General features: G+C 49.0%; 1 protein-coding gene across 1 annotated transcript in view; it reads right to left on the reverse strand.

Moving 5' to 3' along the window:
* smurf2 (SMAD specific E3 ubiquitin protein ligase 2) overlaps positions 1-19,766 on the reverse strand; it is a 74,760-nt gene that overhangs the window by 10,215 nt on the left and 44,779 nt on the right. Inside the window, exons 5-14 of the mRNA XM_056287985.1 lie at positions 17,485-17,550; positions 17,031-17,115; positions 16,709-16,792; positions 15,752-15,960; positions 14,232-14,316; positions 11,925-12,083; positions 11,491-11,538; positions 3,074-3,275; positions 989-1,092; positions 625-739 (exon numbers count right to left, since the gene is read on the reverse strand). Of these exons, the coding sequence (XP_056143960.1) occupies positions 625-739; positions 989-1,092; positions 3,074-3,275; positions 11,491-11,538; positions 11,925-12,083; positions 14,232-14,316; positions 15,752-15,960; positions 16,709-16,792; positions 17,031-17,115; positions 17,485-17,550 (1,157 nt within the window). The remainder of the gene's footprint in view (positions 1-624; positions 740-988; positions 1,093-3,073; positions 3,276-11,490; positions 11,539-11,924; positions 12,084-14,231; positions 14,317-15,751; positions 15,961-16,708; positions 16,793-17,030; positions 17,116-17,484; positions 17,551-19,766) is intronic.

The raw sequence follows: 19,766 nt of genomic DNA on the forward strand, positions 1-19,766 counted from the left end.
TGGAGATTATGACCAAGGCGTTAGTTGTAATTGTTTGTTAAATATTATCATTTGGTGGACACTTTAATCCATCCGTGCACCCATCCATTAGCCAAACCGCTTATCCTGCTCTCAGGGTTTCAGGGATGCTGGAGCCTATCCCAGCAGTTATTGGGCGGCAGGCAGGGAGACACCCTGGACAGGCTGCCAGCCCATCACAGGGCTGACACACACATACATACATACAAACCTAGGGACAATTTAGTACGGCCGATTCACCTGACCTACACGTCTTTGGACTGTGGGAGGAAACCGGAGCACCCGGAAGAAACCCACGCAGACACGGGGAGAACATGCAAACTCCATACAGAGGACGACCCAGGACGACCACCCCCAACCAAGGCTGGACTACCCCGGGGCTTGAACCCAGGACCTTCTTACTGTGAGGCGACTGCGCTAACCACTGCGCCGCCCCACTTTTAATCCAATCCCCTAAAACATAAACATGCCTATGTTTTTAGCATGGGTGGCACTATATGGGAATAGAAACACCAACGCTGGCAGTCAGTGCCATGCTTCACCCATTGATCTGCATACTGCTACTGTCAATCAGTAGCAGTTTTGAAAGACCTGTCACTGACTCACTGGGTTGACAGCAGAGTCAGGGTTGATCTGCAGCGTGTAGATGTCATCACGGGAGTACTGGAACAGGCCGTAGTAAGGGTTTAACATCTCGTGGGACAGCAAATAGAGCCACTCCCTGTACAGAAATTGCATTAACACAAGAGACAGACATACGGGGGGGGTGTGTGTGTGTGTGTAAAGTTTGGCTGTGAAATCATTTCCATCAAAACTATGGTGATCAGCTGGTGTGCTATATTGCAATCCACCACTGGGAGGCAGCCCCCAGTAATACTAATTTAAAAAAAAAAAACAAACCCAAAACCTGTGGCTGTATTTAGTCTGATGTGTTCCATGTTCTGCTACCATATTTTCTAAGAATTCTTACCTGGCCACTCCTCCATAGTCAAGACCCTCTTCTCCTCTGAACTTCACCATCAATCTCTTCCAAAGGTCCTTCGGCCTCATCTTCATCACCTGTCGATATGACTCCTGCAATAGGTACATATGCACAAGTGCTGTGAGATGAACAGTAAAACAGCACCAACAGCAGATGACTGAGGCTTTTTGTCCCCCACACACACACACACACACTGAACTGGGACTCTGGTCTGCACAGTACATGGCCTTTCACCAGAGAGAAAAGGAGTAGTAAACGGAGAGAAAGAGAACATTGATCAGAACTTTCACATCCATGTGAGCGATGCTAGCTCTGGGGTTGCGGCCAAAGAACATACATTCCAGTGCTTTGACATGTAGGACTGAGCTTCCCAGCTGATGGTGAGCGCCCCCTTGCTTTCCTCTGCCAAAAAAACACGAGTAGCAAAGCCTCATCATCGCACTCTATTATCAAGGTTTGAAAGCTGATGACAGACTTCCATAACATGAGTTGAAATAGGTTATAAAGACTTGTGAGTGACCAATGCCACTGCTGCACACACCATCCCCAGCCCCCCTTGTCATTTAAATTCTGTGCCTTGCATGATGGCGCATGGGAAACATGTTAGGAATGCACAAAGAATCAGACGGGCCAAGTAAAGTCTTTCCGTCTGTGAAGGAATCGCAAGCCTTTTACCAAATGTCCAGACTATCCAGAAAGATTAAAGTTATTAAGGACATGACATAAGGAGTGGAAACTGTTTTTTCCCTTTTTCTACTATTGTGGTTTTCTGACAGACCAAGGCAGACCCGATCAAGTGTTTGAACAAACGTAACTGTTTCCACTTGCTGCGGGGCTGAAATCTCTCCACCTCAATCAGTGTTCGGCCCATGTGCAGACGGCTCACAGCGGCGGTAGGAGGCTCGTTTAAAGTGGATTAAGGGAGGTTACAATAAACACGAGCCGTAAGACCGTAACAACACAAACCTTTTCGACACCAAGGTTCCACTGTGCCCTCTGCACACAGGAGACAACCGGGAGGTGCCACGGGAGAAACGAGGGTGTCTTATCTACACCGAAAAGCACACAGAAGGACAGCTCTGACAGTCCACCGGCTAACACTTGCCTATTCAGACATAATTTAATGCCTCAGCTGGTCTGGAGAAGTTATGTCTCGCTGGGCCCCGAGTCCTCCACCCTTCCACCCTTTCCTCCTCCATCCCCATCCCCACCACCACACCCCAACCCACTCGCTCGCGTTGAGATCAGCCAACAAAAATGTCTTCCTTCAGATTAACAGATGTGGCTGTTCCAGCACATTCCATTGCATACTTTATGAGGGTCATGTAGTCTGTTGCAGGTGTTGTTGCTCTGATGAAGGCCCGCGCCTCCTAGATGCAGAGAACTCCCCCGCTGAGAAAATGCACTTGGGAAAATACTTATTTCAAACGAGATGTCTGCTTTAGATTTTCAGCCCACTACATTCGCACATCATTTATATAGGTGTGTGTGTGCGCGCATACATGCGGTGCGCGTGTGTGCGAAATAGCTCTAACAGCCAAACTGCTTCAGGCACTGACCTGTGTGGGAGTACACCAGAAGATGGGGTAAATAATGGAATGAACCTTCTGAGTGTTCAAAAATACCTGGAAGAGTCTATATATAACTTGAACGGTTACAGGCGGCTTGGCAGAATGAGATATTACGTTGCTCTTGTCACTCATTGGGCTAACGCTGCACTGTTTACCTGTTGTGTGTTTGCATGTGGAAGGCGGGGGGGGGGGGGGGGGGGCTTGGTTTTTGTGCTACTCTTGCATTTGGACAAGTTGTTTATTGTTTTGTGTCTGTATTGCAGCACCGGCTAACATCCCTCTGGGCTAAATTAAGTAACTATCTACCGTGAATCTTTAATCCGAACCCTTGGGCACTGCAGATGCAAATTAGATTACAGCTCATTTTAATTGTGCACGCTGATAAATAAACAATAAATTAAACTTCGTGTGTCTACATCTGTGAAAACATAGCTCATATTACAACCTGATCCGGCGAGTAGAATGGCCTGTTCATGCCCGTCTGTCGCTTAACTCCACTCACCTCGAAAATTTCCTCCCGGGATACCTCGATGCGGCAATGGCCGGCCTGGGGCTGCTGCTGGGACAGCTCCTGGCGGAGGGTCTTGAGCTTCTGAACCAGGTCCCTTTTGTACTTGGGCACCGTGAGGCACTCGGCCTCCTCTGGGAGCTGACTGGGGGACACCAGAGCCTGCTGGGCCTGATCCTTCAAATGATTCTGACGGCTGCAGGGAGGGACGACAGAAAGAGAGGAGAAAGGGGTGAGGGAGAGAGAGAGTCAAGGCAGTAGCAGAAAGTGAGAGAGAGAGAGAGACAGAGAAAAAGATGGGGGGGCGGGGCGGGTTGAGGCAAGAAAAACAACAAGTAAAAGTTAGCGGTGCACCAACAACAAAACTGTAACAACCTACTCATAAGACAAAAGTAAGCAAGCACCCTTGCTAAAGAAACAATATGAGTGCCAAGATACTGAAAGCAAGTCTTCATCTTTCTGTTTCTGTTCTTTGCTGACTCCAGAGAGTGGGGTAAACACACTGAGGTCATCTGGGAAGTACATCAAGTTAAACAGCTGCCTTGGCCCCACAGAGACAGACAGAATACGTAGGTGGAGGTGGGATTACTGGAGGTAAAGACATGCACAATAGACTCACTCTCTCGCGCACACACACACACAGAGCAAGTAGTGCTGGAGTGGCAGAAATCTGTTTGGGGAGGGGGGTGAGGAAGGGGCGCTGTGGTGTCTGCAGACAGGATGGGGGCTCTGCAGTGGGACTCTATCTATCCTGTCGTGCTCTATAAACAAACACAGCAGATGTCATTCTAGCAGGCAGGCCCCTCTGCTTCCCCTTTCAGCCACAGCCCCAGTCTGTTCCAACTTCACAGGTGTGTCCCATGCCAGCCATCCCTCACACCCTCCAAAACACAGACATAAACACACCCCTCCCTCTCCCCCTCCTCCTCCTCACCACTTGTCGGAGACCCAACAGTGGTCTCAGAGAGATACCTCAACTCAAATAGGGCTTTCTATGGGGGCAGTGGCAGACTGAGGCCGTGGTGAGAGGTTTCCGTAAATAGATTCTGTTGGTCTTGAAATCATCATGTACATCTGAGGCAATGTGGGGCCACTGAGGCCCTCGATGGCATAGGGGTAAGAACACAAAAAAAGAAAAAGTCATTTTTTTCTTGATTAAAAAGAGAGCAGTCCAGTTTGACTCAGAGGATCGAGTAGGGCTGGGTTGTTTATCATCTTTCAGAATCGGAATCAGTTGTATTTGGCCAAGTACTCACTCTCTCTCTCTCTCTCTCTCTCTCTCTCTCTCTCTCTCTCTCTCTCTCTCTCTCTCTCTCTCTCTCTCTCTCTCTCTCTCTCTCTCTCTCTCTCTCTCTCTCTCTCTCTCTCTCTATAAAATTTGTAGGTACAATGGATGATCAGTGTTACAGGTTTATTGCAGGGGATTGTTTCTGACACTGTATGACTGTTAAGTGTTCATCAGAGTGACAGCCTGTGGAAAGAAACTGATTTTATATCTGGTTGTTTTGGGGTACAGTGCTCTGTAGCACCTACCAGAGGGGAAGAGTTGGAACAGGTTGCGACCAGGGTGTGTTGGGTCTGCATTGATGTTGCCTGCCGTTTCCCGAGTCTGGAGATGTACAAATCCTGAATAGAGGGCAGGTTGGCACCAATGATTTTCTCTGCAGTCCTGACTGTTTGTTGTAGTCTGTGCCTGCCCTGTTTGGTGGCCAAACTAAACCAGAGAGTGACGGATGTGCAGAGGACAGAATGGATTATTGCAGAGTAGAACTGAATCAGCAGCTCCTGAGGCAAGTTGAAATTTCTGAGCTGGCACAGAAAGTACATCCTCTGCTGGGCCTTTTTGATGATTGTGTCTGTGTTGGATGCCCACTTTAGGTCCTGTGAGACTGTGGATCCCAGAAACCTGAAGATTTCCACAGTAGACAAAGTCCTGTCGAGTATGGTGAGGGTGGCAATGTGTTGGGGGGGGGGCTCCTCCTGAAGTCCACTGTCATCTCCATAGCTCTGAGCATGTTCAGCTCCAGATTGTTATGGCTGCACCAGAGCGCCAGCTGATCAATCTCCCATCTGGATAAAGGCTCTTCACCATCCCGGATAAGGTTAATGATGGTTGTGTCATCTGCAAACTTCAGGAGTTTAACAGATGGGTCTCCTAAGGTGCTGTCATTTGCGTAGAGGGAGAAGAGTAGAGCGGACTGCACACATCCCTGGGGGCCGCCAGTGCTGATCTTCCGGGTGCTGAATGTGATTTTCCCCAGCCTCACCTGCTGCCTGCTGTCTGTCAGGAAGTTTGTGATCCACTGACAGGTAGGGGCTGGTACAGTGAGCTGGTTGAGATTGGAGTGGAGGATGTCTGGGATGATGGTGTTGAACGCCAAGCTGAAGTCCAAAAACAGTACCCTTGTGTATGTCCCTGGGGAGTAGAGATGTTGCAAGATGTAGTGCAGTCCTATGTTGACTGCATCATCCACTGACCTGTTTGCCCGGTAGGCAAACTGCAGGGGGTCAAGCAGGGGGCCTGTGATGTCTTTCAGGTGGGCCAACACCAGTCTCTCAAAGGATTTCATGACCACAGACTTCAGGGTGACGAGCCTGTAGTCATTTAATCCTGAGATACAGGGTTTCTTGGGGAGCGGGATAATAGTGGAGCTTTTGAAGGAGGGGGGGACTTCACACACACAGCCCCAGTGACCTGTTGAAGATCAGTGTGAAGATAGGGGCCAGCTGGTCAGCACAGACTTTCAGGCAGGAGGGAGATACGCCGTCTCGGCCTGGTGCCTTCAATAGTATTGTATCAGAATGAAATTCAGACATTACAATACCCAATTTTATTGCTTAAATTAATAAGAATTAGGTAAAATTTCTCACAAAATGAGGTCTGAAATATCTGATGGGAGTATTATATGATTTTTTTTTTTAATATATTATACTTTGCATCACCAAACAATTCAATGTGATGAACCTGTTGGATTCTTATATATGGTATTTTTCCATATGTAAGCAGATAGACATAGCATAACAATATCGTGGAAAATTCCCTATGATTATAGTGATAATATTACCCATAATGCCCAGCACTAGGATTAAGGCAGAGGGTACTTGCAAGCACAGCTCATAAATGTAGTTGAACGTAATCTTTTTCTGGCTATTCTCATTTCCTTGTTGCTTGCTATTGCACACAACTAAATAAAGTCATAATGGCCTGAAACTGATGTAAACAGATAAGTAGAATCACACAACTATTCCAAATTAGGTATACTGCAAGTTGAAAAGGCAAAGGGGATTAAGGTGCAAGTTATATCTTCTTTTTAGTTATAAAACATATCAAATGAAAGCTCGTGACTTGTAGCGCTGTTAACCGCGGTATCAGACACAAGCTGGAAACATTATCTGTGGTCCATGCCAGTGTCCTCTGGACAGATGGCCAGAAAAGCGAACTTCTGAACCAGGGGCTGCTTTGTGGAAAAAAGAAAAACCCTCCGAGGATGGCACAGCACAGTGGGGAGGGCACACACACACACACACACACACACATACACACACACACACACGCACAAAATCAAAAGAGCCTTTATGGAGCCAGTGGTAAAGGATTATTTGCACACTGGCCTTTTGCACTTCAGTGGGGTGGTGCAGGCATGCTCAGCTCTAAGCAGGGTCATAAACACCACACTATAACAGGCCATAGAAGGTGGTGGGTGGTGGAAAAGTATCAGTGTATGTATGCTGTGAACGTATAGGCTACATTAGTACACGTACTAATACGTACTACACGTACATAGAGGAGTATATTCTCAACAACATGATTTTCTTTTTTTAAAGGTAGAATGAGTAGGTTACGGTTTATAAACACAAGATTCAAAGTTGGCCCCTCCTCCCCGGCACCAGAAGGACACGCCCCCTGAGCGCAACTGCCAGAACAGCGTACAGGTCAACTCTGCGTCGCTCTCGTGTTACCTACGACTTGGTCGGGCGTCCCCACAGACACAATTGGCCGTGTCTGTGGGTGGGAAGCTGGGTGTGGGTATGTGTCCTGGTCGCTGCACTAGCACCTTCTCTGGTTGGTCGGGGCGCCTGTTCGTGGGGGAGGGGGAACTGGGGGGAATAGCGTGATCCTCTCACGTGCTACGCCCCTTGGTGAAACTCCTCACTGCCAGGTGAAAAGAAGTGACTGGCGACTCCACATGTACCGGAGGAGGCATGTGGTAGTCTGCAGCCCTCCCCGGATCGGCAGAGGGGGCGGAGCAGCGACCAGGACAGCTCGGAAGAGTGGTATGATTGGCCGGATACAACTGGGGAGACAAAGGGAGAAAAAAACCACCACCCCCCCAAATAAAACTCTGCGCCAATTGCTCTTCATCCCCCACCCTCTCCTTCAGTACTCATCAGCGGGTGAAATCATGCATTTTAGTTAATACAGACGAGTTTTATTAACCCTAAAAACTACAGCCCAGTACCAGTTTAATCAAACCAGTGAATTTCTTGAGGAAGCCAACAGATTTTCCAGGAACATCGGGGGCAGGTCTCAAAGCCAACAGTCTACTGACACCCGCGATTACTAAGGATGGGTGCTGAAACCCGGAATTAACCGGGACTGGTGCTAAATTATTTAAGACTGTAGTATTGATGAGCGCCGACATTAACGGTTCTGCTATCGGTATCGGAGACACTGAGACAATAAATTCAATTTTTTGGGGGGAGGGGATTTCCCCCCTTTTTTTCTCCCCAGTTGTACTTGGCCCATTACGTTGTCACTGCGCCACCCCCTCTGTTGATCCAGGGAGGGCTGCAGACTACCACATAACTCCTCCGATACACGTGGAGTCACCAGCCACTTTTTTTCACCTGACAGTGAGGAGTTTCGCCAGGGGGACGTAGCATGTGGGAGGATCACACTATTCCCCCAGTTCCCCCCTCGGAACAGGTGTCCCGACCGACCAGAGGAAGCGCTAGTGCAGAGACCAGAACACATACTCACATCTGGCTTCCCAGATCCCTGATCAAGCCGGAGGTAACACGGGGATTCGAACCGGCAATCCCCGTGTTGATAGGCAATGGAATAGACCACTACGCTACCCGGACGCCCCCCACATAAATTTCCTATTTATTTAGGCTACATAAACGTTATCTTGCACCTTTCATGTCGACGACTCCCTTTCTAATTAGCAATAAGATAAAGACATTTGTTTACGATGCATTTTCGTTATTCCCGATCCAGAAGAGGGAGCTCTCTCGGAGCCTGTCACATGTGCGAGCAGAGGGGCGGGGCCAGATCTCTCTGCCTCTCTTTCAGACACACACGCGCACACACACACGCACACACACACGCACACGCACACACACACACACACACACACACACACACACACACACACACACACACACACACACACACACACACACACACACACAGAGCCTGCTCTTAGTGACAACGGCGGAGAGAACTAAATAGTCAAAAGCCTGGTTATACGTCACTAGAGTCGATGCTGACCATGCTCGTTGCCACAGGGGCAACAAGTCTTTTGCATGTATGGGCAGAAACACAAGCAACCTTTCCAAACATCTAGAGAAAGTGCATCAGACACAGGCAGAGAAATGCAGTTTTCGACTGCCTAGCTCGTAGTTCATCTCTCTCTCGTTGCCCCATCCACCTCCGGTATGTTCTGTATGCTGGCAGCCTACAGCCCACACAGGGTTAACTACATTATACACACATCGGGTGATGATTAAAATAACACTGTCCAGACATGAGAAAATATAGCAATGTTAATTCCAGGAAGTGTACCGTTAAATTACTGGATTGATAAGCAGTATCGATAAGAGTAGTAGTACTGCTAAAATCTTAACAATACCCACCCCTAGTGATTACAGAATATAGCTAAAAAGTCAATTCAGCTTGTATTTATCAATATACAGTATCCATCGAACGGTCTGTGCTGCGAAGGCCTGCTCTTACAGTGGCTGCTTTCGTCTGACGGTCTTTTTTTTCCGCCCGGTCCTCAGCAGAAGCCAGCTTAGCATTGCAACCACTTCCTGCTATCCCAGAAAGCCACAGGGCCCCATAGGACACTCCAGCCCTGCACTTGAATCCCTTTTATTTCCTGCAGACTAGACTTCGGGGGAGGGAGGGAGGCAAAAAGAGGGGGGTGGGGTGGAGGAGGGCTGCAGGAAGGGCCGCCTCCCGACAGCACCCAAACACTGAAGACGACTCAGGGGTCGGGAGGGGGGGCTCAGAGCAGCTCTCCCTGCACTTTCACCCATAAATCAAAAATTCCTTCCCTCTCAACCCTCTCTCTCACTCACACACACAGTCAGACAGACAGACAGACACACACACACACACACCCCTCTCTTGGTTCTCTCTTCCCTTTCCAACTCCTCAGTGGTGAGCAGAACTCTCTGGTGTGTGTTACCTGAAGACTCGCTCGCTCTCTCTCTCTGCAGCAACAAGCCTGGTGGTAAAAAGCAACCTTACTGGTATGGTAGAAAACCACCAACCTATGGGAAATGACATACTGACATGACACACACGTAGGAGCACAGAGGGTGTTCTGCAGGCGGTTCTCAAAACCCGACAAGGATCCAGTTACCTATAGTACGGTGACCACGACCAGTCATGGGACTTGGATTCGGGAGGAGAGTGCATCCTCACCAACCAAAACCGTGCTCTGGCAATGTATTTGCACATAAAAAGGACACTAAGGACAAGTTTGATGGACATATATATATATATATATATATATATATATATATATATATATATATATAACATTTTTGTGCGATGACGGCACGTGAGGGGTGAACATTTTTGAAATCCCTGCCTTGATAAAAGGCAGATGTCTCGACGGAGAGCCACGGCGACTGATATCTTTTCCAGAGTTTTGTCATGAGCAGAAAAGAGAGACTCCCAAGCCCACTATTTTGTGCCTGGGTCTCACAGCTCTTAAGCCACTAACTAGTCAGTTGGGCCGGAGACACGGAGAGGGGAAAAATAAAAGAAAAGGAAAAACACATCACACACGGGGGTAGCAGCACCAGAGTGGATCATGGTTGCCTGCCCGATTGTGCTTTCGGCGCATCACGAGGCTGTTATAGTTCATGAAACCTCAGCCAGGGTCCGAACCATCGAGTAACCGGGACAACCTAGTGCGCCCTAGAGCCTTCGGCTAACACCCAGCAACATGTTAGATTAACACACATTTGGAAGTACCACAGGGTCATCAATGTCAGTGCCAAGGGCTTCTCCCCCCAATATATATATATATATATCTCTGATAATGCTGTCAGTAATTTAGGAAAACATGTGCACCTGGATTTGGTATTAAGTACCTCAAGATCTGTACACATCTGGACATTGTTGTGCTACAGACAAAATTCCTACATTACAAAAATGTATGTGTCGCGCCAGGCTACGTTTTATAAGGCTTTTTCAGCCACGGACGGAAAAAAAAGAAGGAAAGAGCGGAGTCGCAAAACATGGTCTCCGATCCGTCGAAACCGCAGAGAAAGAAATCTAGTCCCGTCTTCGATCTGTTCCACCTCTCTCCGCGCCGAGGAGGACGGAGGACAGGTGGGCAAGGCCCACCGAGGCAACCCTTACACCCCACTCTGCCTTCAGACAGCAAGGAGCTATGGTTAATTACACGGCTATCACAACATGTCCTCTGTTTGGACAGCTGCGCGAGGGGGGGAAAATCTGTAAAAGACGACGTATCCTCACACGCAGGTACGGCACACTGACACATACCGGGCGCCGAGCTGAGCGCCAACACACATGCACTCGTGTTTGTGTGCGTACAGCCATACATACGTGAACGCACGCACGCACACACACAGTTCATTCATTGACTAGGGGCATCGAATTTATGCTCCGTTTCCTGGACGCGAGACTCTTCTCCGCCGCCACAGACACAGCGGCCTTGGTTTCCACTCTGCTATCTGATGTCAAGCCAAAGCCAGCTTTGTGATGGATTGTGTGCTAAAACTCCTTCATGATCAAAACCTCTGCAGGACTGTGGAATTTAAACTGTGTATATGTGTGTGTGTGTGTTCATGCAGGGAGGGGAGACTTTGTTGAAGCGTGCCTCCGAGTCTGAAAATGTGTGTATATTTGAGTATGTGTGTGTGTGTATGTGCATGCGGGTGCATGCGCATGTGTCTATTCAGCAGAAAGGCTGCACAGAGCAAAGAGCCTCTACAGGTGGTGAACACACCTTGGCACGGGACCTCACTGTAAAACATTCGCTGAGGGGGAGGCTGAGTGAATATGTCTGTGTATGTCTGGGAGTGTGCATTTTTGTGTGTATATGTGTGTGTGTGTGTGTGTGTGTGTGTGTGTGTGTGTGTGTGTGTGTGTGTGTGTGTGTGTGTTGCCGTCTGCGAGCAGCCAGGACTATTCTGAGACTTACCTGACATTCTGACTTTCGATACCTCCTCTAGGACTGTTGGGGCTTGGGCTGCAGGTGCAAAACACAACAAAGCCAGGCGTATACGTTACAAACAATCTTCACGTTAGTCGTACACTACCCGTTGTACTGCGTACGAGGCTCAGCGTTTTCGGTTTTTACCGATTTTCACCGAAAAATACACAGATTTTTAAACTGATTTTCACCCGGATTTTATGCTTCCACAGATCCAAAAGTTGTTCCTGTTCATGTGAGGTTGTGTAACAGTGACCTCTTGTAGCGAAATTCGGCATGCTGGATGGCTTTGAAAAATAAAAACCGAAAACGCTGAGCCTCGACTACGTATCACGCAAACATCAACTTCTTTGCTCCACTTTCCAAATTACATTGCAAGTGGTTTTAAGTTTGGCTGGTTTAGGGGATAAAGAAGTACTTACTTGAGGACTAAATGCAGGTTGGCGGATAGACGAGGGTCCGTGAACTGCGTGGTTCGGTTGTTGTGGTCGACAAAGTAGACCCGGCCGGTGGCAGTATTCCTGATCTCCCAGCCAGGGGGCAGCGGACCCAGCTCCTCACAGTTGACGTTACTCAGATCTCTGAGGCGGACATTAAGAAATGACAACCAAAACACATCAGACACTGTAGCGCGGTAAAAAAATGAGGGAACAAAATAAAGACGAAGAAGAGCATTATAGCAAGAGAGAGGGAGACAAGAGAGGGGGAGACAGAAAAAGAAAGTACAGAATTTTAGGTATAATACATTCCAAACAACTGACTAACTCGGCTCGAAGCGGCGACCTCAGAAGGAGAGCGAAGATTTCGAGATGTCTGAGAAATCACTTTTATTCTATTTTTCTTCTTCCTCCCTTCTTAATTATTTACGGCTGCCTCGCAACCCTTTCAGCTGGACTCCGCCGAGAAAAAAAAAAAAGAAGAAAAAAAAAACGGTTCAGATGTTACAGCGGCCTCGCTCGCTGGCGCTGACTTATCTCTTTTGTGAGGTGGAAGCCAAAAGGGCCAGAGCCTCCTGAGCGATGAGAGCTTGGCAGCTCCGCCATCTGCTAATGCAGGGGCTGTTTGCACAGAATTCAGTAACGTGTGGCGTAACCAATACGCTTGTATCAAGACCAATAAAAATACCATCCATCTCAGATGTATTGATAGAGAGAGAGAAGAGAGAGAGCACACTAGCCAGGTATTACAATATCATTTATGTTTTATTGATTGTGTCTGGAGTGCACTGAAGTGTGTGTGTATATGTGTGTTTGTGTGCGTTTGCCTATGTCTGCCTGTGCACATTCCTACGGGAGTGTGGTAATCAATAGGACACACATGTCTCTGTGAATAGGGCCCCAGAGCCTCCGGTATGACTGAAACCAGTGTGCTCCTAGCCATGTGTCCAAGGGTGAGGCCTCATAGCGCTCGTGCCAGAGGACTCGCGATGCTGAATCCCTCTCAGAGCCCCGTGTCATGGGCCTTCTCATAGCATGTCAGCCTAGTAATCATCTGCAGGTTTGCAGCGTGACTGCAGGGGGAATGGGCCCAAAGGCCGGCCCTGACTAGAACTATCTGTTATGTTCATAAACTGGATGCTCTGCTCGCAAAACCGGTGCGCCGACACTGAATTGGGCGTGCGTTAAAAGTCGAGGGGATAGCTCAGTTCCCGCATGTTTACTCAGAGCATCTGCCTCTCTTTCTGGGTTCAGAGCCCGCTCTGATGTAAGGAGTACGTGTTGCTGGGCATTCAGAGTTTGTTGCAGCGGTGACCGCTGCCAAAAGAACCAATTCCTGATCGTCCTCCTTTCTTCGAAGACAATTTGTTTCAACTTGACAGCTTTCCCTCCTTTGTCACAACGGTCAAGATTGTGAATCCCTAATCCCTCTGATATTTTTGCTCTGTTTTACTGAAACCTGAAAACTCCATTTTTGAGCAAAGCCTCCGATTGTGAAAACAGTGGATATCTGATAAAAGGGAAAGTTGACTGATGTAGCGCCACATATAACCTCCCTAAGCAGGACTTCGACCTTCAACTAATAACTACATTTTCTGAAACCAGACACCCTCTCCATCTTGTACCTTTGTTAAATACTACTGCCTTCATATATGCCTTTATATAAAAAAGGAATATTCTGTTCATGCAACTTTGATTCCACAACAATATTCAAACATTTTTTTTTTAGTTTGATAAACAATGCTCCGGTAATGTTGGGGGGGTCCCCCCCTTTTCTCCCCAATTGCATCCAGCCAATTACCCCACTCTTCCGAGCCATCCCGGTTGCTGCTCCACCACCTCCACCGATCCGGAGAAGGCAGCAGACTCCCACATACATGCCTCCTCTGACACACGTGGAGTCACCAGCTGCTTCTTTTCACCTGACAGTGGAGTTTCGCCAGGTGGACATAGCGCGTGGGAGAATCACGCTATCCCCTCCAGTCCCCCCCCGAACAGGCGCCCCGACCGACCAGAGGAGGCGCTAGTGCAGCGACCAGGACACACACCCACATCTGGCTTCCCACCCGCAGAAATGGTGTAGGGACGCCCGACCAAGCCGGAGGTAACACGGCGATTCGAACCGGCGATCCCCGTGTTGGTAGGCAACGGAATAGACCGCTATCTTACCCAGACGCCCGTTATTTGGTATTTTTGAACACTCAAATCTGAATAGGAAATTGAATCTGAGATCGAAAAGAGACTCGTGTTGTGTTGGATACATTAGTTCATAAAAACCCTTGGATGACATACCTGGGTACTCTGGGGTCGTGCCACGTGCTAACACCAGTCTGGGTGTGGAGAAAGTACACCTGACCTTGCTGTGTGGTCCTTTGCTCTGTTGGAAAGGACAAGGACATAAAGATCAAACTTGGATGAATTCAATAATACTTGTTGATACACTGGCTTGAATCATTTTAAAGGCATGAATGGGTGGGCTTTGCACTAATCTGCACATTAAAATTCCTTTGCAATCATGTTGAAATGAAATGGGGGGGGGAAACTAAATTGGGTTTGATTTGCTTCTGTGTGCACCCATGCTAGAAAGGGTGCATGTATAATTGGCATAGGAGAGAAAGAGAGAGAGAGCGAGAGACAGACAGAGATAAAAGGAGAGCGTGAGTCAGTGATCCTGGAGGCAGCAGCCGGGGGAGAGGGGTGGAGGGGAGAAGATTGGAAAGGAAGGCTGATGAGAGGACAGGAGAGATGGGGGTTGTCTGACTTTGGAGTCGGTGAGCTCATTCATCACTACTTGACAGAGATATTTCCATGGAGCTGCCTGCCGCAGAGCTCTTCTCTGGCACCCCTTTGGAACTACCGCCCTGCTCCAGCACACATGTACATAACCCTACATCCCCCCTCCTCCCCTGTCTATCCCCACCTCTACTCCCTCTGTCCACCACCGCCCCCCCAAAAAAACAAACGAGCGCACCCCAGACATGTGACGCATGGCGGTGACATCCCTTGGCTGGCCTGGTAGGCTGCTGACAGGGTCTCTTAAAGGAAATGTACCCAGAAGGAAAGATGGAGGGAGCTGGATATAGAGGGGAATGGGGGAGTTTGGGGGGAGTGAAAATCGGAGAGACAAGGCCAGGCCAGGCTGGGAGCCTCCTAATCTGAAGGACTGAGGGCAGAGATGTGCTATGCTACTCAGGCCCAGGCTCCTAAATCCTCCAGAAGATTTGACTGTGTCTGAGGATAAACAAAACTCCCTCAGGCTGTGTGGGGAATAGAGGCTTGTGTGTGCACAAATGTGTGTGTGTGCACATGTCTTTGTGGATGTGCATTTACATTATATGAATGCATCTGACTGAGCATTCGCAGAGGGGGAGAATGGCCGCCACCAGCCCTTAGCTGCTAGATCAATTCAATTAGTCAGTCTAAATGGGACCAGTATTTCAGGCTCCTTGTGTGTGGCCTTGCTGTGTCATCAGCGCTGTGCCGGTCTGAACGAGGAGGCAGATTAGCTGGATGAATAGCCAAGTGTCAGCGAGGGAGAGGGTGGAGGAGAGGTGGTTAATACAGCAGCGTTAGAATCATGCTCTGTCTCAAAGGAGAGGGGAGAGATGGCTATCAGAGGGGAAAAAATACTGCAATGTGACCAGAGTATTAAGTGCACATCACTCAGAATTGGAATAAATGTTGGCAGACAAGGTTGGTGGTCAGAGAGCCCGAATAAATCCAGCATTGCTTCCTTTAGAATTTGTTAGCCCAATGTCCGTGTGCACGTTGTTTGTGTTTGCATATTCTCTTGCAGCCGGCTTCCCACTGACCGTATCCCTCGGGCAGGTCTGGGGGCGTGTGCAAGTGGGTTCTGCTCATATAGTTGCGGTGCCTCTGTGAGCGGACGCGTCTCTCCTGGGCCCTCTGGTCAGTGGGCGGTATCACTGTGGTGGGCGTGGCCCCGTTGGTGCTGATGGGCGTGTTCTCGTCCACAATGCAGCTGAGCGGCCGGCCGGGGCTGGAGTACTCCGACGCAGGCCTGACGGGGGCAACAGAAAGCAGGGCGTGGGGGAGTTGGGGATAGCGAGAGAGAGAGAGAGAGATAAAGAGAGAAAAGGGGCATCAGAAGACACGAGAGAAGGGGAGGATTGAAGGGTGGGAGGGAAGGAAATAGGTTAACGAAGAGATTGAAAGAGGAACGTGTTTCAGCCATCAATCCAAACACAGACCAGCTGCTGACTCAATGGGCTTCAGACAGCTTGTTGTGATGACTGGGGGGGGGGGGCGATCCATACCAGCCAGCAAACAAACTGGCAGACAAACACAGAGTGCTATGTAGTGTGAATGGCGCCTGAGGCCAGACTTACTGAGACCGGAGCAATAGGAACACAGCTGATAAGGACTGCAGGAAAAAGAACGAGAAAACAAGGAGGGGGCAGGAGAGAGAGAGAGAGAGAACGTGAGAGAGAAAGAGAGAGAGCGAGAGCGAGAGAGCATGAGAGAGCATGAGAGAAAGAGGCTGTGGTCAAAAGTCTGGCTCTCTGTCCCCTTCCACACCACTGTCGCCTCTCTTATCAGCCCTGTGACTGACTCCCTGTGCTCTTCTACATCACTTCAGTTACACAGTCTGGACCGGCTAACATGAAAGCCTTTCCCCAGAAACCTGCTCCAGGGTTACACTGGCCAGAATCTCTGGTCCGGAGGGCAGCAAGGGCTTCAATAGGCCCGCTGCTGTTTGATTTTGGAGGTCTAGTTTTGAGTTTCTGCGGGCTGTCGTGTGTACTCACCTGGTAGGCCTCTCCCACTGTGTGGTGCGTGTGATGTGGTTCAAGTACTGGATTCGGCCAGACGCAGTCCTCCTTTCCTCCCAGCTGGCAGCAGAAACACACACAGACACAGCAGTGAGCGGACATGGTTAGGTAGCCACAGAACCCGTCTAGCCATGTTCTGTCTTGCTGTTCGGTTTGACCACATGTAAATATCATGTTGCGCCTATCACTACCACTGTGCACGAGGGCAGCGGTCCTTGTTTGGGATTTGTAGTCAAATCATTTGTAAGTCAAAATGCTCCATATGAGCCAGTAGGACCACTTCCCCGAGCCGACTCACCCATCTGGCAGATCATTGTCAAACAGCCGGCTGCAGTCCACCACGGGGCCTCCTGTGCCTATCCGGTCCCTGGACTGCAGGCTCACTGGATCAAAACATGGAAGATAGAAACACATGGACAAGGATTACAGACAGCAGATTACACTTGAGGAACAGATATATTGATACAGAAAAATAAAAAATGGCGCCATATCTCTTTATAGGTAACAGGGACAGGGATTGAAAAGGTATCAGTGAGAGGCTGAGGAGTTTGGTTACTTGCAGAGGGCATATGCTTACATTCCATCACCCCTCTTAGATTTTTGCTTATGAAGCGCTAGCCCGATGTTTTAAAAGTCTAACTTCTAAATCTGGTTATTCCACAATGGGACCTCGACACTTCGGGTAAGGGTCAGCCTTGGCTAAAGGTGACTTGACAACCTCTTGGCGGTCTTGGCACCCCTGCTGTACTCACCCACGATCTGGCCTCGTACTGTGTCACTGTCGTTGGGACTTAGCTTGTTCAAGTCAAGTCTCTGATCTGTCAAGGGGCGAAAAGTGAAGAGATTTAAGAGGAAAAGATGACGGTAAAAGGGAGCAAGAATCAAGAGAGAAAACGGAAATGAGAAGGGAGATTAAAGGGAAAGCCAAGGAGAGAGAGAGACAAAGAAAAAAAACCATCGATTGTTGTGTGAGAGACACGTATAACTAGCACATGTTGGGATGTACAACCACCCTCCCCTTGGTGGACAACTCCCACAGCTCTGTGTCATTTACATTACCCAAAGTCAATTCCTTGCACCCCTTCCCACTCTCTCATTCTCAATCAGCCTCTCTCTCTTGCCCCCCCCTGTCTGTAGACCATGACTGGGTTGTGCACCGGAACAGATGGTCTGGTCTGTTGAGCAGCCGTGGGCAGGTGAAAAAAAAAAAAAAAAAAAAGTCGCCGTGCAGGCCGGTGCAGAGCAGGCCGTAGTTCAACGGCAGAGGTCAAACATTTGACAAATGTAAGCACAAAGCCCGCACTATTCCATTCGGTCTGAACATGGATATGAACTTCTGCCAAAGTCTGGAAACTCTTTGTCTAAGTTCTTACTGAGTCTGGGGAGGGAGGGAGAGGGGGATGGGGGGAGAGAGAGAGAGAGAGAGAGAGAGAGAGAGAGAGAGAGAGAGAGAGAGAGAGAGAGAGAGAGAGAGAGAGAGAGAGAGAGAGAGAGAGAGAGAGAGAGAGAGAAAGAGCGACAACAGAAAGAAAAAAAAAAGGACAAAAAAATGTCAGGAATACCAAGTTGCCTGCAGACATGAGAAATGCCACTATCTGTTCTCTGTTGTCTGGGTGTCATGCAGATCAGCTCAGGATGTCTGTCTAGACTAAACAGGGACCAAAACAGGCAACGGTCAACCCGCTACAAGGCTGGCCGGGGGTTAGCAGTCACAGAGAAAATAGAACACACACACACACAGGGAGGCACACTTACAGACGTACACTTCCATACTCACACACACATCCAAGCACATGTATATAAATAGAGCTGCGTTTCTCGCTTCGCTCACACGTGCACACACCGACACAGTCGTGCACAACACAAGCGTCACGGCTCAGCCCAGTGGCCCTGTCTGTGGCTTCGCTGAAGGGACACAACTGCAACAGCTGTCCGACACAGAGAGGCAAAAGAATGACAAACGCACAGCGAGCGAGACAGACCACAACAGAGGAACAGAACCAATCTATGCTTACATTTAAATAGCTGTACAATTATGCGTGTCTGCGTGAAATGACCGGTTGTCTAGATCGGCAGACACAGATAGACAGAGGTTAGTCACCATGGCATTTTGAGCAAGTGTGTGTGTGTGTGTGTGTGTGTGTGTGTGTGTGTGTGTGTGTGTGTGTGTGTGTGTGTGTGTGTGTGTGTGTATGTGAAAGCATGGGTTGGGTGTGCATGCTTTTGTGTGTCGCTGCTAGTATATGGAGAAAACTAAGGGGGGCGGAGGTGGGGTGGTGGTGGAGAAAGGGGTGAGGAGGAGGCCAGCAGAGAGAGAGGAAATGCAGAGGCAAACCACTCACAGCTGTGGCATGGGGTTCAGGTTTCCTGTGTCCCTCCAGGAAAACAACGGTGTCGGGGGCTTCTAGGAAAAGTGGTGGGACTTCTCCCCTCCCCTTTTTCTCTCTACAGGGCCACAGGGCCCTTGCAATGGGCATCGGCTCGCTGTACGAGAGTGACACCCGGGGCCCTGGTTTTCTCAGAGGCCTCAACTGTCTGGCAGCGCTTTCTATAAAGGGGCCATTTACCAAAGCCTCTGCCTCATTTATCCTGTTAGCTTCTGACACGAGACATTTTTACTGGAATTGTGGGGTGATGCTGATTGGCTCCTCCTGTTCTGGCAGGGGAGAGAACGCTGACCCCTCTCACACCCTGGTCTGGGCTCTGTCAGACCTAGTGAGCGAGACAGGCTGCTGAAAGGAGCAGCTCCATGTTGTGTCACTTAGTTTTGACAGCTGTGCCGGGTAGTAAGGTTCTGGCTCTTATCACTGCACAGGTACAAGGAGGCCTTGCCCTGTAGTGGCTGGTCACAGGAGGTCACAAAGAGCTTAGAGACCTTAATGCATACCATTTTGCTCGGCACATAAAGACGTCACTTAATTCTGGCAGCACGGCCAGATATGCGAGTACAATGTAGACTCCGGCCTGAAAATGGCGATGTCTTGGTTTGAATCCCATCCTGAACCTTTGCTACACATCTTCCCTGTCTCTCTAC

The sequence above is a fragment of the Lampris incognitus genome, chromosome 10, assembly GCF_029633865.1.
Source record: "Lampris incognitus isolate fLamInc1 chromosome 10, fLamInc1.hap2, whole genome shotgun sequence".
Taxonomy (NCBI): Eukaryota; Metazoa; Chordata; class Actinopteri; order Lampriformes; family Lampridae; genus Lampris; species Lampris incognitus.